Here is a 27593-nt window from a genome sequence, read left to right as displayed (position 1 = left end):
GTTGTTCTGCCGCAGCAATAACATTTTGCAAATCCCCATCTCATTTCGTGGGTGCCGTATTCCTGTGGCTTTTGCTGTATTTCCGCAGCTCCCCTTGCTGCTGCTTCGTACGATACTGCCACGCTGAAAGCCTTATCTAGCGTCAGCTCTTTCTCTGAGAGTAACCTCTTCTGGGTTCCTTCACTCAGGAGTCCACAGACAAATTTGTCCCGTAAGGTATCTGCCAGTCCTGCTCCGAACTGGCAGTGCTTTGATAGATTGCGTAGTTCCGTAAGGTAATCAGCATTGCTCTCATCTTTATGCTGATTTCTCCTGTGGAATTTAAATCTTTCTGCTATCAGCAGCGGTGTAGGATTTAGGTGTTCCTGTAGGATAGCAACAACTTCGTTAAAACTCTTCGCCTTCGGTTTGGCTGGAGTAATCAGGTCCCGCATTAGGCCGTACGTTCTTGCGCCCATTAAGTTTAGCAGTACCGATGCCTTTTTCTCATCGGCTACTTCGTTTGCCTCGCAATATACCTTGACTCTTTCCACATACGTGGTCCAGTCTTCTATTGCATTATCGAAGGCAGTGATATTGCCAGTCTTCGGCATCTTGGAAATCTAAGATGGCGCCTCCCGCGCTTTGCCTTCTTCCCCGATTTGACAAAATGGCGCCTCCCGCGCTTTGCCTTCCTCCCCGCTGGATTAAGATGGCGCCTCCTGTGCTTTCTGTCTTCTCCGCTGTTGCTGGCGTTTTATGCCTTGATGGCGGCGCCCTATGGTCTTTGTGCACTTCCCCCCCGCGTTGCTGCTAACGCCGCTCTCCGCGGTTCCCGTGGCAAACTGCAGCTCCTCGCGGCTTTCTGCGCGTTAAATTTTTATTCTTTCCCCGTCGTCGGAACAACCCTGCGGGACTCTTGCCTCCGTCTTCTCGGGTCTGTACGCTGCCCGGCTTCGTGGCACCGGCCGCCCCCATGTGCTACACCCTCTCTCTCCTCTTCCCGACAACGCTGCTCGGCCCCGTTGCAAAGCCACCCGCTCGAGCTCTAGACCGCCGCAGCCCAGGAAGAATCAGTGTACTACCTGCCACCAGCCCGATTAGCTGAAGCACCATCGACAGGATAACCAAGCCCCGCTCTCGACAGCCTCTCCTGCAAATCTTCAACTCCGCTGACTCAGAGGCGGATGCCCATGGTCGACGCCCATTTCTTCTGTTTCTTTCTTCCTTCTGGCCTCGACCTCTGATAACTTCGCTTCAGGGATGGATCCCCATGAGGTGGTGCAGACTGTAGGTAAGATTGTATCTGCTCATCGCCAGTATTATGTCCGTGTATAATTGAGACACGGACTGCAGGAGTTGGTTATAACAGGTCTTTACTGAATGGAGGCAACCTGGAACTGCTATGCAAATGTTACTACACAGGCTTATATACAGGGGTGGTCACTACTGGTACTGCAGTATACAAGGGCTGCAGAATATAGTTCCTTCTGCAAAGTACATACACTACAGTTTCCTGGACCAATATGTCGAGGAACCAACCAGACATCAGGCCATTTTAGACTGGGTATTATGTAATGAGAAAGGATTAATTAGCAATCTTGTTGTACGAGGCCCCTTGGGTCGGAGCGATCATAATATGATCGAATTCTTCATTAAGATGGAGAATGAAGTAGTTGACTCGGAGACTAGGGTCCTCAATTTAAATAAAGGAAACTACGATGGTCTGAGTAGCGAGTTGGGTAGGATTGATTGGGGAATGGCACTCAAAGGGTTGACGGTGGATAGGCAATGGCAAACATTCAAAGACCGAATGGATGAACTACAGAATTTGTTCATCCCAGTTTGGCATAAAAATAAAACAAAAAAGGTGACCCAACCGTGGCTAACAAGGGAAATTAGGGATAGCATAAGGCCCAAGGAGAGGGCATATAAATTGGCCAGAAAAAGCAATAATCCTGAGGACTGGGAGCAGTTTAGGAGCCAACAAAGGAGGACAAAGGGATTAATTAAGAAAGGGAAAATAGAATATGAGAGTAAGCTTTCAGGGAACATAAAAACTGACTGTAAAAGCTTTTATAGATATGTGAAGATAAAAAGATTGGTGAAGTCAAGCGTAGGCCCCTTGCAGTCAGAATCGGGGGAATTTATAATGGGGAACAAAGAAATGGCAGACCAACTAAATACATATTTTCGTTCTGTCTTCACAAAGGAGGACACAAATAACCTCCCAGAGATGCCGGGGAACATAGGGTCTGATGAAAGGGTGGAACTGAAAGAAATCAGTATTTGTAGGGAAATGGTGTTAGGAAAATTGATGGGACTGAAGGCCGATAAATCCCCAGGGCCTGATAATCTACACCCCAGGGTACTTAAGGAAGTGGCCCTAGAAATAGTAGATGCATTGCTGGTCATCTTCCAGAACTCGATAGACTCTGGAACGGTACCCATGGATTGGCGGGTAGCTAATGTTACCCCACTATTCAAAAAAGGTGGTAGAGAAAAGGCAGGGAATTATAGACCGGTAAGCTTGACATCGGTAGTGGGGAAAATGCTAGAGTCCATTATAAAAGATGTAATAGCAGAGCACTTGGAAAGCAGTGACAGAATCGGACAAAGTCAACATGGATTTACAAAAGGTAAATCATGCTTGACTAATCTACTGGAATTTTTTGAGGATGTAACTGGTAAAATAGATAAAGGAGAACCAGTGGATGTGGTGTATTTGGACTTTCAGAAGGCTTTCGATAAGGTCCCGCATAAGAGATTAGCATGCAAAATTAAGGCACATGGGATTGGGGGCAAGGTATTGACTTGGATAGAGAACTGGTTGGCGGACAGAAAGCAAAGAGTTGGAATAAATGGGTCGTTTTCCGAGTGGCAGGCAGTGACTAGTGGGGTACCGCAAGGATCAGTCCTAGGACCCCAGCTTTTCACAATATATATTAATGATCTGGACGAGGGAATTGGATGTAATATCTCCAAATTTGCAGACAACACAAAGCTGGGTGGGAGGGTATGCTGTGAGGAGGATGTCGTGAAACTCCAGTACAATTTGGACAGGTTGGGTGATTGGGCAGAAACATGGCAAATGCACTATAATGTGGATAAATGTGAGCTTATCCACTTTGGTGGCAAAAACAGGAAGGCAGATTATTATCTGAATGGCAACAGATTGGGAGAAGGGGAAGTGCAAAGAGACCTGGGTGTTCTTGTGCACCAGTCGCTGAAGGTAAGCATGCAGGTGCAGCAGGCGGTTAAGAAGGCAAATGGTATGTTGGCCTTCGTAGCAAGAGGGTTCGAGTACAAGAACAAGGATGTCTTGCTGCAGTTGTACAGGGCCTTGGTGAGACCACACCTTGAGTATTGTGTGCAGTTTTGGTCGCCTTACCTGAGGAAGGACGTTCTTGCCATGGAAGGAGTGCAGCGAAGATTCACCAGGCTGATACCTGGGATGGCAGGAATGACGTATGAGGAGAGATTGTGTCGATTGGGATTATACTCACTGGAGTTTAGAAGAATGAGAGGCGATCTCATCGAAACCTATAAAATTCTGTCAGGTCTGGACAGACTAGATGCAGGAAGGATGTTTCTGATGGCCGGGGAGTCCATAGTCTAAGGATAAGGGCTGAAATTAGGAGGAATTTCTTCACCCAGAGAGTGGTGAACCTGTGGAATTCTCTGCCACAGAGGGCGGTGGAGGCCAGTTCATTAAGTATATTCAAGAAAGAGTTGGATATATTTCTTAAGGCTAAAGGGATCAAGGGATATGGGGAGAAGGCAGGGACAGGGTACTGAATTTGGATGATCAGCCATGATCTCATTGAATGGCGGAGCAGGCTCGAAGGGCCGAATGGCCTACTCCTGCTCCTATCTTCTATGTTTCTATGTTTTATTTCACCTTCCTTGGTATGAGGCTTATTCCGAAATGTGCTTTCTGAAAATGTAAATGGGGCGCTGAAAACACGAGTGACACTTAATTAATATTTTGAAAAAATGTATTTGAAACAAGCTGATTGCAGTAGAGCAAGGGAACCCTGTGGAATAACCGGAGATAGAGCTTTCCCAAAGCTTCAGGACGATTTATATCGCCTGGTTCCCATTATCGTTGGTCGGGAGATCGGTGGCATCTGAAAGAGAAACTTGTTGTCTGGGTGGATGCTTCCAGAATATTTGGTTCTGTCCATGGTCTAACGTGCCCATTAACATTCACCGCCCCGATAAATATTACACATCATTCGGTTATCCTGTACGGTTTATATTGCATAAGTCCGCCCTGACATGTGCAATAATTATTTGTATGTTGCGAATGTGGAGGCTCCTCCCAGCCCATCCTGTCAATATCATTCGCGCTCAGGTCCTGGGCAGATGAAATTAACAAAACAGGAATACACATCATTAGCAATTTCACGGTTCCGTTTCTCTCTCTCTCTGTTGCTCTCTTTTTTTCTCTCCCTCCCTCCCTCCCTCTCCCTTTTAGTAGTCATTGACCAGGCAGTGCCGGAACCGCCGAATTAAACAACGCTGAGCGGGGTCGCGGTAGCTGGGTAATACACCGAGGAATTGGCTTTCGCCCGTGACGTGGTTCCTTTTATATCCCCACTCCTGCAGTCAGCTGATTGGAAAAGGACTTGAGAGCGAGTGGAAGACATCATGGCACCGATCGGGCTAAAAGCGGTGGTTGGAGAAAGTAAGAGCAATCGCACTTTGGCTTTCTATTCGAAAAAAAGAATGTGAAATGGATGGAAAGGCTGGGTGGTTTAACCGGAGTCGGGGGGGAGTGCATCGCTGCCGATTGTGTTGTTTGCTCGTCTGATCCAGTTCCGACAGATCGGGTCCAATGCAGATGCACGCAGGGATGAGATTATGGGATGGGTTTGGATACTGTCTGATCGTTGATTGTACGAGCAACATGCAATCTAAACCCAGCCTAAGCGCGATGCAGCTCGTTTTTTTGAGGTGGGGGGGGGGGGGTCGGCAGGCTCAACTGAGGAATTTGGTACAATCATTCATGGTAAAACAGTGGGTGGTGCATAATGTGCCTTTGACAAAGGTTGGGCACGTCATGTGTAATCCCCTCCAGGGACAGAGCAGCATGTCTGCCCCTTAAGGGTTTGTATCTCTGTGTGTGTGTATTGAGAATGCTTTCAGATTGCAGGGAGATGGGTCCGAGCACACTGACTGAACCAAACGCCGCCTGTCTCTTCCCGATTAAGCGCACTGCAGTGAGACTAACGGTGGATGTGTGTGTGTGTGAGAGAGAGAGAGGCAGTGTACTCCTGGCGCCGCGTACTCTCGCTGTCACCTCCTTGTGATATAAACGCCCATCTCTGGAAGAAAATGTCTGCGTTATTGGGAGCAGTTTGAAATAGAAAAGCAGCGAGCTGACCCCCCTCCCCAAATAAAAGCAGCGATAGGCTGGGCTGGGCTGGGCTGCCTGTGCACAGATCGCGGTCGAGCGGTGTGATCTGACCGTTCTGTGTAGGGGCGGCACCCCAGATGATTTACAAGCTTCTTTCCAAATCACCTGTCGATATGAACCCGAGACACTGGCTACTGCAGCAGATCGGAACGCGGCATATAGTGATTAAAATATAGATTCTGCTTGAAACGCTTGTGGGCGGTGACTGACTCACAAGCAACCCCCCACGCCCTGTATCTGCTGTTTAATTCTCCGGAGACAAATCTGGCCCCTGAAATGATGTGGGCGCGGGATTATTATTATTTTGACTCGCGAAACGGAACAGCTATGGGAGAGTCGTGGAATTTACAGAGGAGTTTTTCATTGTATATCTGACATTCGGGTGCTCGATATGGGTGTGTGGAGGGGGCGATTTATTATCACCTTGAGGCTTGGGTGGTGGTGGAAATAATATTGTAAGTGTGTTAAATTCGATGCCATTCCAGTTGGCCCCTTTAATCTGGAACCATAACTTTCATTGCAGTCAAGGGGAGTTTATTTCCTCGGATCCAGGTATCTGCATAATTGACCAAAGCATATGATCCTTTATTAAACACTTGGCGAGCGGTGTACTAGTTGAACATGTGGCTCCTCCTATGAGCTGAAATTGCTTTGATAAACACATTTCATTCATCTTAGCGAGGCTGACGCTCGCTTCAATTCTTCAATTAATCTTTGCGTTTTAAAGCATTTTTAACATCCAGTGTATATCAGGTTTTTATGCTGATCATCTCATTTGTATTGCCGCGTCGGAGTCGAGCAGTTATTAAATGCACAATGTGACAGGAAAACTGGACTTTGTCCTTGATTTTGGAGTTGGTTGTGATACTCTCCAAGCAACTTAATTAAAAGCCTTCAGTCCCAGCTACCAGTTAAGTTCCAGGCTTTACACACACAGGGAGGACCAGAAAAGATCGCACAATCTGGGATTTGCATTTTTATTTCCAGTTTTTACACAGTGATAATCGGTAAAAACCTAACCCACGACAGTGGAAGCCCTGATTTTTTTTTGTTGGTAATTCCACGTGAATAGTCTAGGAACTGGCGGGTCGCATTTATATCTCCACATTTAGAATATATGATTTTAAAATCAGAATGTAAACACATGGCATGCGCTGAATGTCATGCCCAATAATTGAGATGTGATAATTATTGGTGATTTTTGCCTCTTTGTGAGTTTTCTGGTTGCTTTCATTTGTGGGAAGATTTATCACGTGTCTCTTTAACAATGGCACATGTATAACGATTCATAATCTATCACTCATTCATGAATTACATATTCCACGCTCTCTTACTGAGTATCAATTATTCGCACTCTCACCTCAGAGACACAAGGTTGTGGGCTCAATTCCCATTTTAGGATTTGAGAGGATCATATACTTCAGTGCAGTCCTGGGATATCGGGAAAAATAGGGACATTGGCAAAGGAGGAACTGACGCAAATCAATATCTCTAAGGATATGGTGTTAAGGAAGCTAAAGGGATTGAAGGTGGACAAATCCCCAGGGCCTGATAACATGCATCCTAGGGTACTGAAGGAGGTGGCCCTAGAGATAGCGGATGCACTAAGGATGATTTTTCAGAATTCATTAGACTCGGGAACAGTGCCGATGGATTGGAGGGTAGCTAACGTTACCCCACTATTCAAAAAGGGGGGTAGGGAAAAAGCAGGTAATTACAGACCTGTAAGCCTTACATCAGTTGTGGGCAAAATGCTGGAGTCCATCATTAAGGATGAAATAGCGGAGCACTTAGCAAATGGGGACAGGATAGGACAGAGTCAACATGGATTTACAAAGGGTAAATCGTGCTTGACTAATCTATTGGAATTTTTTGAGGGAGTAACTGGTAGAATAGATGGGGGAGAGCCAGTAGATGTGGTGTACCTGGACTTCCAAAAGGCCTTCGATAAGGTCCCACATAAAAGATTAGCATGGAAAATTGAGGCTCATGGGATAAAGGGGAAAGTTTTGGCGTGGATAGGGAACTGGCTGTCAGATAGAAAACAGAGAGTTGGAATAAACGGCTCATTTTCTGAATGGCAGGCAGTAACAAGTGGGGTACCACAGGGATCTGTCCTGGGCCCCCAGCTGTTCACAATTTACATTAATGACCTGGATCAGGGAGTCGGATGCAGCATTTCCAAATTTGCAGACGACACTAAACTAGGAGGTGGGGTGGGCTCAGAGGAAGAGACCAGGAAGCTCCAGAGCGATTTGGACAGACTGGGCGATTGGGCGGATAAATGGCAGATGCACTATAATGTGGACAAGTGCGAAGTTATCCACCTTGGGTGCAGGAACGGGAGGGCAAATTATTATTTAAATGGCAATAGATTGGGAGAGGGGGAAGTACAGAGAGACCTGGGTGTTCTTGTACACCAGTCACTGAAGGCGAGCATGCAGGTGCAACAGGCGGTCAAGAAGGCAAACGGTATGCTGGCCTTCATAGCAAAAGGGTTAGAATACAGGAACAGGGATACCTTGCTGCAGCTGTACAGGGCACTGGTGAGACCACACCTCGAGTACTGTGTACAGTTTTGGTCGCCTCATCTGAGGAAGGATGTTCTTGCCATGGAGGGGGTGCAGCGGCGATTCACCAGGCTGATACCAGGAATGGCGGGAATGACCTATGAGGAGAGACTATGTAGTTTAGGGATGTACACACTGGAGTTTAGAAGATTGAGAGGGGACCTCATAGAAGTGTATAAAATTCTGACAGGTCTAGACAGACTGGATGCAGAAGGAATGTTTCCCTTGGCGGGTGAGAACAGAACTAGAGGACATAATTTAAGGATAAGGGCTAAACCATTTAGGACAGAGATGAGGGGGAATTTCTTCACTCAGAGAGTGGTGAACCTGTGGAACTCATTGCCACAGAGGGCAGTGTACGCCAGCTCATTAAATATATTTAAGAGGGAATTAGATATATTTCTACGGGCAAAAGGGGTTAAGGGTTACGGAGAGAAGGCGGGGACGGGATACTGAATTAAAGGATCAGCCATGATCTCATTAAATGGCGGAGCAGGCACGAAGGGCCGAATGGCCTACTCCTGCTCCTATCTTCTATGTATGTATCTATGTATCTATGAATGGTTGCTGCATTGTCAGAGGTGAGTGGAGCCATCCATCCACCTGTTCAGGTGAATGCTATCGGTCACATGGCACTATTCAAGGTGCGCCTGGTGTTCTGGCTAACATTCATTGCTCAACCAGCTTACTAAAATAGGTGAACTGGTTACTCATTTCATTGCTATTGGTGGGATCTTGCTGTGTGCCATTTGGCTGCATTTGCCTACAGAATGGCGCTTGGAAAGTGATTTGTGTGAAGTGCCAAGAGACATGATAAGGGGCATGCCTTAGTTTCATTTGTCGAGCTTGCCACAGCTACAACCAAGGTAGGCTGTCCTAAGCACAGATGTTCCACCCAGTTGGAGGGATCCTGAATTCTGCAGCCATTTATACTGATACAGAACCCTGAGGTGGGGCCTCAGAGAAAGAGAGAAGAAAATCCGTAAATGGAGAGGCCCACGAGGAGTTTACATCTATGTGGGCCTCCCATAGACTCTCACAGTTTACGTACACTCTCTAATCAACAAGTACTTTCCTTTGCTCTTTGTTTCTTGCAAAGAATCAGAAGTGGAATCCAAGCTTCTTACAACAGGTTTGCATAAGGGCAGGGACCAGAACTGGATCAAGTTATTTTGTCCTGAATATTTGTCAGGCATGAGTTGATAGAAAGTGCAGTCAGCAGTTGTGTGCAGTAACCATGTGTTCTGCCTATAAGGAAACCAAGTGCAGGGGAGTCATATAGCGCCAACTGTGGATGTATTTTGGGACTGAGTTTGTGCTGTAACTGTTGGCTGACGCTATTCTGTGATGTCTTCAAGTATTTGAGTTATTGTAAGTAGCATTGCCTGTTATCACAAGGTTCAGTATGTGCTAACATAAATGCCAGTGGTTTTAAAGAAACTCACAGGACCCTTCCATTCCAGTAGGCTGCATGAGGGTTGTCCGTGGCTAGTTGTTAACTCATTCTGTGCAGATCTACTTTAAAGGCTGTGTTATTTTCCTTTGATATAATCTATAAAGAAAGATTCCATAGACCTCAATATTTATAGTGAATGTGCTTCTGACTGTGGAAGTTTTCAAAACATTATTTGTGGGACAATGTGTTGGCATCTTGCCGCACAGTGCAGTGGAGGGTCAGAACAGGGGTTTGTATTCATAATTCACCCCGTGCCAAGTTTCTGGTCTTAATCACAGCACAGGGAGAGATTTTGGAAAGGGAGCGGCTAGACATCTCATCTGACCCGGAGAGAAACTCAGTGGGCATCAATATCAGGTTTTGGGCACCTCCTTGATCACAGGTGGCAAGGAACAGGTTGCCTGCTCACCCGACCTATCAGAAAATGATACAGGATGTGAGGAAGCTTCATGAAATGTGAGGAAATAAGTATATTCAAAATAGGGAGTTCAAAATAGGAATGTTGTATAAATATGCATGCTTATAGAAAGTTGCAGTATTTTTATTTTTTCTTTACCTTGCTGAATGTTCCCTATGCCACCCACCACTGCCAGGCTGCCATTAATAATGCTTTACAGTTGACCACTAGGCGGTGTCTGAGCTGATCTTTCCTTGCAGTGAAGAAGCACCTGGTCCCTCATCAGCACCTTCATTGGAAATTGGGTCGTAACCATAGAAACATAGAAGTTAGGAGCAGGAGTAGGCCATTCGGCCCCTCGAGCCTGCTCTGCCATTCAATGAGATCATGGCTGATCATCCAAACTCAGTACCCTGTCCCTACCTTCTCCCCATACCCCTTGATCCCTTTAACCTTAAGAAATATATCTAACTCCTTCTTGAATATATTTAATGAATTGGCCTCCACTGCCTTCTGTGGTAGAGAATTCCACAGGTTCACCACTCTCTGGGTGAAGAAATTCCTCCTCATCTCTGTCCTAAATGGCCTACCCCTTATCCTTAGACTGTGACCCCTGGTTCTGGACTCCCCCATGGGGGCAAAATCCTGGAGCCAGCCCCACATTCCATCAGCCTGATTCAGCACGGTGGAGTTCCAGCACAGAACACCGCTGTTTCTAGGGAGTGCTTCAAGAAATTAGAACAAATGCAACAAAAATCTTCAAAAGAAAGCTAAATCCGATGAACAAAGTACAAAATAAGAATGAAAATAAGATGGGAGAAAGGGGGAGAAAGGAATTGAAGACTGGAAGATAAACAGAAACACTGAATCAAAACTGTGCATCACATAATAAACTGTATTTTCCTTTATATGTAAAATTAAAGAAACATTATTTTACTAAACTCTCATTATAAACCAGTGACAATTTAACAAAATAATTTGTCACTAATTTTACCTACAGTGCACCTGCCAGATTCTTTGGTAAGCTACAATACTGTGGTAAATCACAGTGCAAGCGTTACCAATGGCACAGTTTCAATATTTAAAGGACTTGGCCCAGTGAAATATGTAACACTAGTTGTTTCTGCTTTTAGAGAATACTCTGGTGCTGAGGGGAGAGGAAAGAGAGCTGTGGAATACGGCAAGTGAAATGTTACAGCCACATTATCCCATTGCATTCTTATTTTAGATCATATCATGTAACAATTAAAAAAGGAATGGATTCATTTTTTAAACGCTTTACCTGTCAAAAGGGCAAGTGCAGACGATACTCTAACTTGGGTTGCCAACTCTCCAGCATTGTCCTGGAGTCTCCAGGAATGAATCTCCTGGACACTCCCAGGAGAAAAATCATAGGGAGATTTAAAAAAAAGGTTTTAAAACATTTTCTTTGAACACTTTTTCTTTATTAGTTGTATTGGGGAAAAAGAGGCTGTTTGATGGGACAGGGTGGTTGGAGGTGGGTGATCCTGTGATAAAACCTTCAGGAAAATGTCAAACCAGAGTTGGCATCTGTAACTCTAACACTTGTCAATGTGCCAAGTGAGCTCGCTCTCAAGAGGCAAGCAGCAGTATCTTGAAAATCCCACCTAGCTGGAATGAAGAATAAAACTCTCAGACAGCCTTGGGCCAGAGTACAGTGTTACACAGCAAGGAGACATTGAAGGTAGGTCTGCAACGTCAACATAGAGACAAAAAAAATTCAAAGCTAGAGGTTGGTTATATCACTGTAGGGAAATAAAATGCATGACTGCCTGTGAATTGAGATGCGAATGACACATTTTAAATCAAACAATGACAAAGCTGCCGTCTGCAGCAGGAGGTTATGTTGCTGATCTTTACAATAACTCATGAATTTATCACCTCATCTGAACTGTGTTTCAACACATTGGATTTTGCTGAGGACATGTTCCTTTTCCCCCCAGTTTCGCCTCTCCTGGAGCTGCATCCATCCTATACTTCAGTCAAGCAACCATTCCTCATGAGTGTGCTGAAACAGTGATGTCACCAGGCTGTTGAACTGCATTTTGCTGGAGAAATAATTAGTAAACTGCAGGCCTACATAAACTGTCAGAGTACGGATATTCGGCCAAATGTTTAGACACCAGGGCCGCGATCTTACCTCTGGAGGCGTGCTGGAGGCAGGACTGCTGGTTTCTGGATTTCAGTCCCACCCCCAGCAACGTCTGATGAACCCACGCTATTTTCCCTTGATTGGCCTTGCTGGCCAATTAAGGGAAAGCCGGTGACAGATGGCGTCAGCGTATGACGCTTCATCTGTCAAACTTTTTTTGACAGATGAATTGTCAGCATTTGACAGCTTTGAGAAGCTGTCAAACACTGACAATCTATGTTCTAAGGTGAGCCCTTGCACAGAAGGCTCGCTAAGACCTCTCTCCTCAGCAGAAAGCAGATGGCTGCTGCATCTGAGAATGCAGCAGCTATTCTGTCATCTCTGCCGTTGAGATGAGGCACCTCTGGATCCCCAAAGGTTGAAGCCTGCAGAAAGAAGCAATTGTAAGGAAACTTTTTCCAACACTTTACACTCACCTCTCATACTTACCTCTCCACACTTGCACCCATCACTCACCTCTACAGCTGACATTTTGACCCCTCTCACCCCCGCAGACCCAGTGCTCGCCTCGCTGACCCTGGTGAGTTCGCAGCCGTCGGGAAGCCCGCAATTGCAGGCGTAAAATGGGGAAAACTTCAAAAATGCCTGTTAACTACCTGTTAACAGGCAGTTAATTGGCTCTAATCCCCTTCCCCCCTCGAGGAGACGGGTCCCTGCACGACTCAGGGACCCACCTCCCGGGAAGGTGGTTCAGAGGCAGGTTGAGAGCGGGGTTGGAACCCGCTCCCAATTTTTCCCATTTTCCCAGCAGCCCCGCCTCTAAACCCGCCTCCTCAGGGCTGGTAAAATCCAGCCCCTCATCTGTAACACCCGAGTATCTGTAGGTGTGTTAGCAATTGAGGTATCACAACAGGAAATAAAATAGAGGATGACGCAAAATACTTTGTATATAGATAGATGTATAAACTGCATGACCACCACAACTCCTTTTCTAGTGGACTACCAAAAAGATGAGGAGAAATCAGACACATATTTAATAAACACCAACTCTAGTGATACCTCCCCCCCTGTTTAGATTGGCAGGAACTAAAGTTTCCCAACTAGATTGCCAATATTTAAATATATAAATATATCTGTCAATACCTTTGCTGCAATAACCCCGTTGATGACAATTGCTTGTGCACCACTTTCCATGACAATGGGAAAACTTAGACTGGGATATACTCATTGATGGTGCTAGCTTGCAAAGGGAAATAAGGTTACTGTGTATTTGGGTCCCACCATTTATTTTTAACAATGAGAAAGGCCGACACAAACTCGTGAAACTCTTAATCGTGCCACATTGAAATGAACCAGAATGAAATGAACCAGAATCAAACCAATTGGTTCATTTGGATTTGGAATTCTGTTTGTTTCATCACCAATGGTAGGTACCATTTCCCCAATAAATTCATGCACATTGTGAAAGAGTTTGATGGTCTATGTGACATGAAGGTACACCCCATTTACACTCTGTGCATGAAGTTATGCTGTTGGATGCTAGTTTAACAATGGTTAATGCACTAGTCTGAAATTCCTTTCTGCTGTTTTAGCTAAAGTAGTGGAGAAGAATTTCAAATGTATTATGCATTAGTATGCGAGTAGCCCACAGTGTAAATCTCAGAAACTATCTGTTCTCCACAGGATGTGTAGTTGTATTAGCACATGTACAGCACAGACCCTTGTGCAGGTTTCTGCACACAAACTATGACTTCTGGGAAAGCAGTGACCATGGCTGGAATTTTCCGGAGGGGGGGCGGTGGTCAGCGGGCGGGATCAGTGGCGGATTGGGTGGGAAATTTGATTTTTTTGACAACGGGTCAGGAACCCACTGTCATCCCGCTGCAACGTGCCTTTCCCAATGGTGCGTCTGTGATCTTGGATCGGACCCGACCCGCAGAAGAGGGTGACCCAATTAAAGCAGTTATTGGCTTGTTGATAGACTCTTAATAATGGTTTTAACCTTATCTTTTAACTTTAACTGCTCACCCACGGGGTCCACACTGCTTGTGGACCATGTCTGTTAACCTGAGGCGGGACTTGAATGACCATTGAATCAGTTGATTCATTAACAGCTTGAAATGTACTATAAAAGCTCTCACCTCACAACTGTTCACTTTCCAAGCTCAGAAGCTGTTGCTTACTGCATTTGGAAGACAGATTGAGCTTTATGCAGGTTGCAAGTGTTTGGAGCAAACTCACTGTGATAAAAATGATAACATCCGGGAAGTTATGTCATCACTTCCTGTGAACTATGAACTATGAACTATGAACTGTGTACATACCTCACTTCCTGTCATATGTCACTTCCTGTTGGACTGGTATAAATACTGGTCTGTTCAGTATTGTAAGAGGCTTCTACCAGAGGCATGGTAAAGACCTCTCTTGTGTATATAGTGTGTTTATAAGTTACTTAAAGCTTACTTTAAAGTTACTTGATGGTAAGTCTCCTTTTTCTTACATCAATTTAAGTAACTTAGTATTTACACTGACAAATACTAGATCTTCAGACAAACTCGGAAGTTAAGGATCCAGGGAACCACCCATCATGGAGAAAATCCTTAGACCTATTCGTCTGGACTTGGACCCGAATACACCAGCAGCTGGCAGGGTATGGAAGCATTGGTATCGTACTTTTGAGAATTTTCTGGATGAATGTAAAGCGGATGCTCCTGCTAAATTGAAGATACTTGTCAATTATGTGACCCCAAAAGTGTTCGAATATGTTGATGACTGGGATAGTTACGAAGAGGTGATTCGGGCACTTAAGAAACTGTATGCGAAGACCCCAAATGAGGTCTATGCTAGACATCTACTGGCCACAGCCCGACAAGGGCCAGGGGAATCAATTGACGAATTCCTGCAAGAACTTCGCAGGCTCAGCGTAGATTGTAACTTTCAGGCAGCCTCAGCTGAGCTGTACCGCCAAGAAATGATTCGTGATGCTTTCATCTGCGGGATTGCCTCTCCATTTATACGCCAGCGTCTACTAGAAAGTAAAACACTTGAGCTACAAAAAGCTTTTGACCTAGCTTGTTCACTGGATTTGGCAAAGAGAAATGCAGACCTCTATCAGCTGCCCAGATCTCGATCTGCTGCTGTAGCTGCAACCAGACAATTCAAGCGGTCTCAGGTGAACCCTATCATGGGGGAATCTAATTCTGATAATTCTGATGAAGAAGAGGAGGACGACCCCACTTTAGCAGCCTCTTGGCAATCTAGGAAGGAATGCTTCTTTTGTGGAGATGCTTTTCACCCTAGGAAAACCTGCCCTGCTCGCAATGCAATCTGCAGTTATTGCGGGAAAAAAGGACACTTTGCTAAAGTTTGCCTATCAAGGGCCTCTACGAGGGCCAATCCAGCTAAGGCCTACCGAACTGCCCCAATTAGGGCCTATCAAGATGCTCCAGCTAGGACCTATCAAGCTTCCTCTCGAGCTCTCTCCCGAAGAAGCACACCGAGAGTTTTAGCCACTCTCTGTGCAACGACACCAATTACAGCTGCTTGCCCACAGAACCTGTCTCAGGCAGCCACAAAAATTTCAATTAAAGGGCATACCTTAGATGCCTTAATTGACTCAGGAAGTACTGATAGTTTCATTAAGGAACAGATTGTTGCGAAATTGAAACTACATGTCTTCCCATCGGACCAGGCAATTGCGATGGCCCAGTCATCACTTAATACCAGAATCTCCGGCTTTTGTGTTGTTGATATGACACTTCATGGTCGTATGTATCCCTCCACCCGACTTTCGGTGCTCAAAGACTTATGTAGTGATCTCCTCTTAGGGCTGGACTTCCAAAAACAGCATAAGAAACTCACCATTGAGTTTGGTGGATCCAAACCCGGACTTACTATTTCTAATATACCATTTAAATTACCATTTTGTGCATTATCAGCAGCTTCACTTGATGAACCCTCATTATTTGCCAGTATTCCGCCTCAATGCCAACCGATAATAACGAAATCGCGGCGCTTTAATCAGGAAGACCAATCTTTTATTGCGGCTGAAATCTCTCGACTTCTAGCAGAGGATATCATTGAACCATGTTCGTCGCCCTGGCGGGCTCAAGCCGTCATTGTCAAGAACCCTCTAAAACCTCACAAACAGCGACTATGCATCGATTATTCGCAAACCATCAATCAATATACCGACTTGGACGCCTACCCATTGCCACGCATTGATGATATGGTTAATAAACTGGCCGAATACAAAGTGTTCTCAACTTACGATTTAAAAAGTGCCTATCATCAGTTACCCTTGAAGGTCTCAGATAAGCAGTACACAGCCTTTGAGGCTAATGGACGGCTGTACCAATTTCGTCGCCTCCCATTCGGGGTTACTAATGGAGTGGCTGTCTTTCAACGGGCAATGGATGGCCTGGTTAAGCAGGAAAACCTAAGGGACACTTTTCCCTATCTTGATAACATTACCATTGCAGGTCACGATCAACAGGAACACGACTCCAACCTCCAAAAATTTCGGGATGCCCTCCATCGCCGTAATTTGACCCTGAATGAATCCAAATCTGTTGAGTCGCAACCGACCATCAACATCCTTGGCTACTGCGTAGGCAATGGTATCATTAAGCCAGACCCAGAAAGACTTCGCCCGCTCCAAGAGCTCCCGTCACCTAAGAATCCGGCTTCTTTACGTCGGGCTCTCGGTCTGTTTGCATACTACGCTAAATGGATTCCTCATTTTTCGGACAAAATCCAACCCTTGCTGCATGCTAGATCATTTCCACTGGGAACAGCGGCTGTTGCAGCCTTTAACCTTCTCAAAAAACAGTTGGAGAAAGCGGCTCTTCACTCCATTGATGAGAATCTCCCTTTCGTGGTTGAATGTGATGCCTCGGAGGTGGCGATCTCGGCTACTCTGAATCAGGAAGGTCGTCCTGTAGCATTTATGTCCAGGACCTTACAAGGTGCCGAGCTACATTATCCTCCGGTTGAGAAAGAAGCCACAGCCATCATAGAGGCAGTACGGAAGTGGAACCATTTTCTAGCTCGCCAGCACTTTACATTGATCACGGACCAACGATCAGTCGCCTTCATGCTCGATAATCGAAAACGAACCAAAATTAAGAATAATAAAATACAACTTTGGAGGATGGAACTGGCCTCTTTTGGTTATACCATTCTCTATCGGCCTGGCAAGGAGAATGTGGCCCCGGACACCCTCACACGGGCATTCTGCTCCACTATGTTATCCTCCACTCTCATGGATGTCCACAATGGTTTGTGTCATCCTGGCGTTACGCGCATGCTACATTTCGTACGATCACGGAATCTCCCTTTTTCCACTGGAGATGTAAAGAAAATATGCTCAGAATGCCGGCTTTGTGCGGAATTAAAACCTCAGTTCTTCCGCCCCTCAGATGGTATACTCATACATGCAACCCAACCGATGCAACGACTTAGCATCGATTTTAAGGGCCCAGTGCCCTCTTCAACTCGGAACACATATTTGCTCACCATGATCGACGAATATTCACGTTTTCCGTTTGCCTTCCCCTGCTCCAATATGCTGGCGTCCACAGTAATCTGCTGCCTTGAGCAGGTATTTTCTCTCTGTGGCATGCCGGCTTATATTCACTCAGATCGGGGTCCATCCTTTATGTCAAGGGAACTCAAGGACTACCTCTCAGAACGGGGAATTGCTACAAGCAAAACAACACCATACCATCCCATCGGAAATGGGCAGGTAGAGAGGTATAACGGTATCATCTGGAATTCCGTACGTCTCGCTTTAAGATCTCGGGGCCTACCAGACCAGCAATGGGAAACAGTGCTTCCGGATGCATTGCACTCTATACGGTCCCTGCTTTCTACAGCCACAAATACTACACCTCATGAGCGGTTCTTTGGATTCCAGCGTCGCTCATCTCATGGGACATCACTCCCGTCATGGCTAACTACTCCTGGACCTGTATTACTCCGAAGATACGTTCGGACGTCTAAAAATGACCCTCTTGTAGACGAGGTCGAACTAACCGATGCCAACCCCACCTATGCAAACATACGATATTCCGACGGCCGAGAATCTACCGTATCATTACGGGATCTGGCTCCCTGCCCACCAGGACCTAGTGGGACATCGGGTGATGGCATTTCACCAGGAAACTCTTGGGACCTATTGGGTACCCCTCTCCAGGATCCTGATCGGACACCAACTAGCTTGGTGCCGGTAGAACCCCGTGCTCAAGGTTGCGACCCTCCCAGTACCGCGCATGAAAGTACTGATCCGCCACAGACCAGCTCTGCACCTCCCTCTGAACAGAGGCAGTCCGACTTTGAACCTATTGGGGCTCGTACTCGAAGCCATGATCTCCCTGACCCTTCACAGGGCAATCCAGGCCACACAGACTCTGACCAATGGCCAACCGCATGTAAGCGGACCAGCGACCCTCTACGACGGGAATCCAAACGGGTGCGACTCTTCCTTGTTCGGCGGCTGCGGACCAAAAGGTAGACCACAGCCTCCTAATCCTGCAGGAGGGAAGAATGTGATAAAAATGATAACATCCGGGAAGTTATGTCATCACTTCCTGTGAACTATGAACTGTGTACATACCTCACTTCCTGTCATATGTCACTTCCTGTTGGACTGGTATAAATACTGGTCTGTTCAGTATTGTAAGAGGCTTCTACCAGAGGCATGGTAAAGACCTCTCTTGTGTATATAGTGTGTTTATAAGTTACTTAAAGCTTACTTTAAAGTTACTTGATGGTAAGTCTCCTTTTTCTTACATCACTCACCATCCAGTGTCACCTCATTGGAACAACCTCTCTCACCATTGACAGATCGCTTCTGTCAGCTCAACTTCACCTGCCATCTATTCCATCAGCATGGGTACTGTTTATATTGTTTCACCTTGGTCCTCAGAATCTGACCACGATCAGCCCCAACACCAGCAGCACCAGGCACACCAGCAGCACCAACAACAACACCAACCTTCTCCGCAATCAACTAATGCTGCACAGGACACAGGGCATCAGCACCCGAGCACATTGCTGCCTGGGAGGCCAGGGACGGCCTCACTGTGGCCAGATTTGCCTCACTTGATGTTGTACACCCTGGCTGCCACATGGTGCACCAGGTTGGCACCACTCTACACCAACACCATAAAGCATCCCTACTATGCCCAAGTAATTTCTTTCACACTCATCACCATTGCGGGGGGTACTGTTATGTCTCACCATTCACTGCAACTCACGAAGCTACTTCCAGAGGTGCACACAAATCTGTCCAAGAACGCAAAGTGTTGAAAATAAAGGTTTCAATGTTGGACAGCGCATTAACAGAAACTTTACATGAACATTGGATAAAACCCCCAAGTGGCTACCCTTGTGTGTTGTTAGTTGGTATGATTGCACTAGGAGGCGGGTGAGTGTGAGGGGTGGCTAGTGAGATGGGGATGTGATAATGTAGATAGAGAGCGAGAGGGATTGGTGGAGGTCCAAGCTAAGTTGGTGTGAGTAAGGATGTGCAGGAGTAGGGTAGGGAACGCAGAGTGATGGGGATGTGATGAGAGGCACAGCAGGATGAAGGTGAGTGTGGCTTTGTACACGCATTTCGTGATCTACTGAGATCATTGAAACATTTGCGGTCTGCACCCAAGTCCACCTGACCACATCCCTGCTTGTGACCTCCTCTGCGATGTGCAACCAGGCTGTGTTGGTCTCCTGGGGAGGTCTCTTCCACCTATCGGAAGGGAAGAGGACCTCCCTGCATGCATGACTCCCTCCATAAGCATATAGAGGGAGTCATAGGAGAACCTGGGTGCAGCCCTGCACCTCTGTGCAGTGATTGTCAAATGTTTGCAGCACTTCAGTGCTGTAGAACACTGACAGCACAAACGTCAAAAGTAAGGTGGCCATGGTCCCTTTAAGGAAACCGGCTCAAGACGTGTCATGAATGATGTCACTAGACCAGCTCCATCTAATTGGGCTGGGTAACGCACTAGGCGGGCTTAACCAGCCCCATTGAGGTAAGTTCATTTTAAGCAGCGGGATGGAGCCAGCAGCGGGGCCGTGTTATGCCAACGACACCGGCCTCACCGGACCCACCGAGGTGTTCCTCGGTCCATGTGTTAGCCGTGGCTCAGTGGGTAGCACTCTTGCCTCTGAGTCAGAAGGTTGTGGGTTCAAGTCCCAATCCAGAGTGGGAGTGCTGCACTGTCGGAGATGCTGTCTTTCAGATGAGACATTAAACTGCTCTCTCAGGTGGACGTAAAAGATCCCATGGCACTATATCGAAGAAGAGCAGGGGATTTATCCCCGGTGTCTTGGCCTATATTGATCCCTCTATCAACATCACTAAAACAGATTATCTGGTCTTTATCACATTGCTGTTTGTGGGAGCTTGCTGTGCGCAAATTGGCTGCCGCGTTTCCTACATTACAACAGTGACTATACTTCAATAAACTACTGGTTGTAAAGTGCTTTGGGATGTCGGTGGTCGTGAAAGGCGCTATATAAATGCAAGTCTTCCTTTCTTTATGTGGCCAAGAGTGAAAACGTTGGCCCAGAAATTGCTGGAGTGGCGCATCATGTGGTGAGCGCCGTGAATTTGATTTTTTCCTCACCCTTCAGGTCGTATTATTTTGTGCTGCAAATTGCTGGAAATGTGAATTGATAAAGGGGTCAACGGGGAATAGGGACCTCCTGAACGTCTATCTCCTTTACCAATGAAATTTAAGGATGGAGAAAGAAACAGAGCGACTAGCAGAGAAGGAAATATGGTGAATTTGAGTGAAATTAGATACAGAAAGAGCAATAAAGAGAGGGTGTGATAAATCCATGTAGTGAAACAAGAACTCGAAGAAGCGAGATATTAGAATTAGTCTGTATACTTTATTAACAACTGCGTAGCAAACATACAGGCCTGCATCCTGCATCTTGGCATTCCACCTTTGCTGACCTTGACAGGAAGCAACCCCCTGACCTTAACTAGTGGCAGCACTAGCTACAGCACCACCTGGTGGATAACCTTAATCATAACATTCCAGATTACTATAGAGGGAAAGAAAGATTGGATTAAGAGAGAGAGAAAAGAGACAGAAAGGAAAAGTAAGAACAAAATTTTAAAATATAAAATTTTAAAAACCTCAAGGCACAATTTACTATCAGAGTTTCAATTCTTCCCTTTCTGGGTCTCCAAGGTTGAGTGGCATGTCAGGATCACGTCCTTAGGCCATGAAATACCAGCCCTAAATAGCTGTGACAAGATTCATTCATAATCATGGCGTAATTCCAGCAATTTCTTGACACTCATGAGGAGGTGGACGGCGAGCTCCTGATTTTGTGAGGATAATGGTGGACAATGGTGGAGCGGTACAAATCGTCCAATTTGCAACTCATGGCGTATCTCTTCCTCGCCACAAATTGTTTTTTTTATGCACCTATAGTGGTGGAGCACCATGAATTCATCATTATTATTCCAGTAATTTCTGAGACATTATTGTACTAAAAAGGGCCAAACACTAAATAGCCTGGGATACACAGGACCAGGTTTCTGTTCTCAGTGAGAAGCAGAGATGCCTTTGGTGGTACATCATCTTGTTGTTGTTGAACTGCACCAAGGCAATAAATTCAACACTAAAAATTTGTCTAAAATGGCTGGGAGAAAAACAACATTGGGAATACCAGAAAGAAACTGAGGTGGATCTGTTTGTTGATGATCTCTAAGTTATGTAAAGCAATCTGCAGGAGATGTTCTACCATAGCTTGAGAACACTGTTCAAAAAATTAATAATTCTATTTTCAAAGTTGAAGGAGGTGGGGAAGACTGATGCAAATAGCTGCTTAAAATCAAGTGACATGCAGAGAGCAGGACAGACTGTGTGAAGTTCTCAGCAGTGTAGCTGGAGGAAGGACATCATTTGGCTGGGAAGAAGCACCAGGATGAAGCATTAGAAAGGAGAAACAAGGAGAGGAATGGGTACTTAATATTGTTGGCTTCCAGGTATTCAGGAAAGATAGGGAAGGAATAAAAGAAGATGGATGGCAGTATTGATCAAATATACTATTATAGCACTGGAAAGGGATGATGTACTTGAGTGTTCAAAGACAGAATCTATTTGGTTAGAATTAAGGAACAATAGAGGGGCTAATACGCTGCTGGGTGTATACTATAGGCCATCAAATACAGGAAAGAGATAGAGGAGCAAATTTCAGAAAGATGCAAGAACTATGTATTAGTGATAATGGCAGACTTCAATTATCGTAATATAGACTGGGAAAATAACAATGTTAAGGACAAAGAGGGGGGAGAAATTCATGAACTGTGTACAAGAGAACTTTTTTGATCAGCCCAACGAGGAAGGAAGCAATTTTGGATTTGGTTCCGCGGAATGAAGTGGGGCAAGTGAAGCATGTTTCAGTGGGGGAGCATTTGGGAAACAGTGATCACATTATCATTAGGTTTGGATTAGCTATGGAAAAGGACAAGGAACAATCAAACGTGAAAATACTCAACTGGAGGAGGGCTAATTTCAGTGAGCTGAAAAGAGATCTGGCCCAGGTGGATTGGAATGAAAGATTGGCAGGTAAAGCAGTAAGTGAGCAATGGGAGGCCTTCAAAGAGTAGATAGTTCAGGTACAGACTGGAGACATTTCCATGAGAGGGAAAGGATGGACATTCAAAGCTAGAGCTCCTTGGATGACTGAAGATGTGGAGATTAAAATGAAACAGAAAAAGGAGGCTTATATAAATGTGAGGCTCATAATACAGTATAGAACCAAGCTGAATACAGAAGGTACAGAGGAGAACTGAAAAAGGAAATAAGAGGGGCAAAGAGAGGGTATGAGAACAGATTAGCAGGTAATATAAAAGGGAACCCAAAAGACTTTTATAAACATATAAATAGTAAAAGGGTAGTCAAAGGATGGGTGGGGCCGGTTAGGGACCAAAAAGGAGATCATCTTGAGGTGGCAGAGGGCATGGCTGACGTACTAAATGAGTGTGTTGCATCTGTCTGCTAAAGAAGCAGATGCTGCCAATATCACAGTAATGGAGGAGATAGTACAGAAATTGGATAGGATAAAAACAGATAAAGAAGAGGTAATTGAAAGGTTGGCAGCGCTCAAAGTCAAAAAGTCACCAAGTCTGGTTGGGATGTATCCTAGGTTGCTGAGGGAAGTAAGGGTGGAAATTTCGAAGGCTCTGGCCACAATCTTCCAATCATTCCATAATTTCAAAGATTGGAAAAGACACAAAACTCAGAAATGTCATAAACTATGATGAGGATAGTAACAGACTTCAGGAGGACATAGACAGATGAAATGGGCAGACTCATAGCAGATGAAATTTAACGCAGAGAAGTGTGAAGTGATTCATTTTGGTAGGAAGAATGAGGAGAGGCAATACAAACTAAACGGTACAATTTTAAAGGGGGTGCAAGAACAGAGAGACCTGGGGTGTACGTACACAAATCTTTTGAAGGTGGCAGGACAAGTTGAGAAGGCTGTTAAAAAGGCATATAGGATCCTTGGCTTTATTAATAGAGGCACAGAGTACAAAAGCAAGGAAGTTCTGCTAAACCTTTATAAAACACTGGTTAGGCCCCAGCTGGATTATTGTGGCCAATTCTGGGCACCACACTCTAGGAAGGATGTCAAGGCCTTAGAGAGGACGCAGAGGAGATTTACTGGAATGGTACCAGGGATGAGGGACTTCAGTTATGTGGAGACGCTAGGGAAACTGAGGTTGTTCTCCTTAAAACAGAGAAGGTTAAGGGGAGATTTATAGAGGTGTTCAAAATCATGAAGGATTTTGACAGAGTAAATAAGGAGAAACTGTTTGCAGTGGCAGAAGGGTCGGTAACCAGAGGACACAGATTTAAGATTATTGGGAAAAGATCCAGAGGCGACATGAGGAAAAAATATTTTAAGCAGCGAGTTGTTATGATCAGGAATGCACTGCCTGAAAGGGCGGTCGAAGCAGATTCAATAGTAACTTTCAAAAGGGAATTGCATAAATACTTGAAGGGGAAACATTTGCTGGGCTATGGTGAAAGTGCAGGGGAGTGGGATTAATTCGATAGTTCTTTCAAAGAGCTGGCACAGGCATAATGGGCTGAATGGCCTCCTTCTGTGCTGTATCATTCTATGATCAGTAAAATCTGGGAGCCCTGCTAAGAAGGTGGTAGAGCACTTCTAGGCGGAATCCACCAAGGAGAAGGAAGAGCCTCCGGCTAGGCTGGAAAGCTCCTGTCCTGCCGAAAGTTCTAGTAAGTATTGAGTCTGTGAGCACAAGATATTAAATTATTACTGTTTATTATACTCACAGAATTTTAGACTTTGCCTGATTTTAACTATAGTTCATCACGTAAAGTACAGCACAACTTCACATTTTGGCAACAAAGCATAACTTAATGAAAGCTCAATTGACATACAGACATTTGAAGACTGATTGTTCATCGACTAGTTCACAAATCATTTGCGGAGTCTCCACTTAAAATCCATGTGTGATGCCAGACTTTTTGGTGTGCTTAAACCCTAGTATTCAGAGACAGCAGCAAGAGTGCCTCCATTCTGGTAGACAAAAGTGGCAGTCACAGAGCAACAAGAGGGATTAGCATTAGTTCAATGTAACAGAGGGTTCACTTTAATCAAATACATGCAGCAAAGGCATTCCTTAGTCACCTCGGTCAGGGGTCTATTCTTTGTTTCCACAAGGTTTCTTGCGGTCGAAAACACGCAGCCCTAGGGAGAGCTATTGTCTATGACCTACATTGGATGGCAGACCAGCAAAGTATTATTCATTCTGTTCTCATTCTGCAACACTTGTACATAAACATTGAGAATACTGAAAGTGCGCTTTGGGTATATTGACTGTCTCTGCACATCAGTGTGCCTCCCTTGAAACAACCCATTGGGATTTTGCCTCTGATTAAACTTCTGATGATCCTAGGTGCTAAGAATAGAAAATTAGCCTCAAGCCCCAGTGCGGTTGGGGTGCCCCATGATTTTTATGTAACTACCATACAGTCTTCCAGTTCAAATTACTTGTCCCTCAATTCAACACCCAGTAACTTGGAGCTCTTGCCAAGCGCATGGCAAACAGGACATGGTAGAACGTTAAAATGTTATTCTTGCAAATATTGTTTCACATAAAGTTGTTTATCCTCATCCACGTTTTGACTGATGTTTTTTCTTTTACTTTTTGCATACAATACGTTGCACAATTGTAGGACCCTGCAGTCTTGCTAATGATAATAGGTTGCAGGCTGTGAGGTAGTGATCAGTAATTTCTGTTTGACTTGAGAGTACATATAGCTGTTGGGTGTCTTTCTAATGTAGTCTGTTACCAAAATATTTGTGAGGCAACACATTGTAAATAATACACTTTATGTACAATTCAAGCAACACTTGAGCATATGGTTAAATTGAAGCTGAAATTACTGCTGTGTGAAGAGTTTTCAATTAAAGGTGTGTAGCCTTAATTAAAAAAAACATCTTGAGTGTCTAAAGGTTCCCCCCCACTCCCACACACACCAATCATCTCTGCGTTTCTTCTTTCCATTTGTGAAGACATGGACCATTGCTGAGATATGGTTCCATAGACATCAGCTGTCCTTTGGTATCTCACCCAGTGGTCATGCTTCAGGTTTGAGTCAAGGCAGGCTATGGAACCATGAAGGGCATTCCGAATCATAATGCTGTGCAAGTGTATCACAAAGACCTGATACATCTTTACAGGGATGTTCTGAATTGCACTAGCAGATCAGTTGATCCATGTAAGCCTACTTTCAACATCCTAACTGTCTATTCAATAACAGAATGAATTGATTGAGGTTCTCAGTTGTAGTTTTGGCCTGCAGGATTCTGTATCAGTCATGTCTTGAAGCCATTGTCACAATCGTCCATAAGACAACCCTATAACTGGCATTACTCAGCAAAAGAGTGAGGTCAGGCAAAGAGGCTGCCAGTGGATTGGATAATACGAAAACATCAGGAAGAATATTTCTGAAGTCACAACTGCCTAGATATTCACTGAATGAAAATCTTCTCAAGTTAGATAAGGAGTAGAACTGATGGAAGGTGTAGAGATTTTTTTACACATTTGCAGTTAATAGCACCCACTGTCCTTGAGATTCCAGTGGTGATATCAAACAATGCCAGTGTTTGTACTTGATTCTGGGAAGACACATTAGCTCCTGGTGTGGCAACACCTCAATTTTAAAATTCTCATCCTTGTTTTCAAATCCTACCAAACCTCGCCCCTCCCTATCCCTGTAACCTCCTCCAGTCCTACAACCCTCCGAGATCTCTGCACTCCTCCAATTTTGGCCTCTTGCGCATCCCTTATTTTAATCGCTCCACCACTGGCAGCCATGCTTTCAGCTGCCTAGGCCCTAAACTCTGGAATTCCCTCCTAAACCTCTAGGCCTCTCTACCTCTCTCTCCTCCTTTAAGACGCTCCTTAAAACCTACCTCATTGACCAAGCTTATGGTCATCTGTACTAACATCTCCTTAAGTGGCTCGGTGTCAAATTTTGTTTGAGAATGCTCCTGTGAAGCGCCTTGGGATGTTTTACTATGTTAAAGGTGCTATATAAATGCAAGTTGTTGTTGTTATCCACACAGCAATGCAGTTACACCCTATTGCGCATATAGACATGATAAACCGGCTGATATCATTATAGGGCTCCTGGAAGAAGCAGGTAATATAAAACCAAATAGTAATAGTTTTAATGACTGAAACCAGTGGACTAAGTTATTAACTATTAACAGTTACTTGCAAAATTAGCTTGTCATTTATAATAGCAGAGATAGACTACATTTCCACATTACACCATAAATCAATTACAACCTGTCTGCTGAGCATGAAGAGCCAGAGGCAATGCCTGTCCATTAGTGCTAGGTAATATGGGCCTGGTAAATATTCTTTTGAGTGTATTGCCAGCCCTGTGTTTGTCAAGTTCTGCATCTACTGATGTCTGTTGATACACCGTCCCTGCAGCTCATGGCTCATTCCACCTGTCTGGCTGAGATCTCTTTCTGTGAGCAGTTTTATTAATTGTGCTGCAATATTTTTGGCACCACTTTTGAGATGATTTAAAAACTGCAATGATTTAATGCTGCAATTAGTTCTAGGAAATGACAGGGTGGTATACATGCAGGGATATTTGTCTCGCGGTTAAGACAAGCAACGTACATAATTATATGCAAAGGTCTCGTCCTGTCGTATTCGTCTGTGAAATACATCTTGTACGCAACTTTTTTAATTAAAATACATTTGTAAGCTAAAAGAAGAGCTGGTCTCCTTGAAAATGAATGGTGTTTCTTCCAACTTTCTGATACTTGACTACAGGAGCACGATGGCCTGTGGTGAACCACAGCTCCCGGGCAAACCTAAGACTGAATGGTTTCAGTGGGCAGCTGGTGGTGCAGAGGCTCAGCATGCAGGGTATTCTAAATATGGTGAGGATGGCAGATTCAAAGTGGGAAGCCAGCCCCCTTCATTGCAAGTTCTTAAAAAAAAAATATTGGGGCTGCTTTTTATTGGAGGACAGAGCCATGGTGTAGCCTTACCCAGGAGTATTCTCTTAACAGCTAATTCTTTTTCAGTTGAGAAACCGTTTTCAATTAGACCGGCAGTGGGAATG

The 27593-nt window shown here is 44.9% G+C and overlaps 1 protein-coding gene across 3 annotated transcripts in view; it reads left to right on the top strand.

Moving 5' to 3' along the window:
• Window positions 1–4435: 4435 nt before the first annotated feature.
• Window positions 4436–27593, top strand: part of stxbp1a (syntaxin binding protein 1a) — a 162494-nt gene continuing 139336 nt past the window's right edge. The window contains exon 1 of one of the 3 annotated variants that reach the window (XM_085965772.1): window positions 4436–4669. In XM_085965772.1, coding sequence (XP_085821898.1) covers window positions 4633–4669 — 37 coding nt within the window. In that variant the 5' untranslated portion in view covers window positions 4436–4632. The remainder of the gene's footprint in view (window positions 4670–27593) is intronic. The other 2 variants (XM_085965771.1, XM_085965773.1) reach the window with 2 other exon arrangements.

The sequence above is a fragment of the Somniosus microcephalus genome, chromosome 23 (assembly GCF_052327205.1).
Source record: "Somniosus microcephalus isolate GS21.2 chromosome 23, FLI_Smic_1.0, whole genome shotgun sequence".
Taxonomy (NCBI): Eukaryota; Metazoa; Chordata; class Chondrichthyes; order Squaliformes; family Somniosidae; genus Somniosus; species Somniosus microcephalus.
This window is presented reverse-complemented; position numbering and strand designations above follow the sequence as displayed.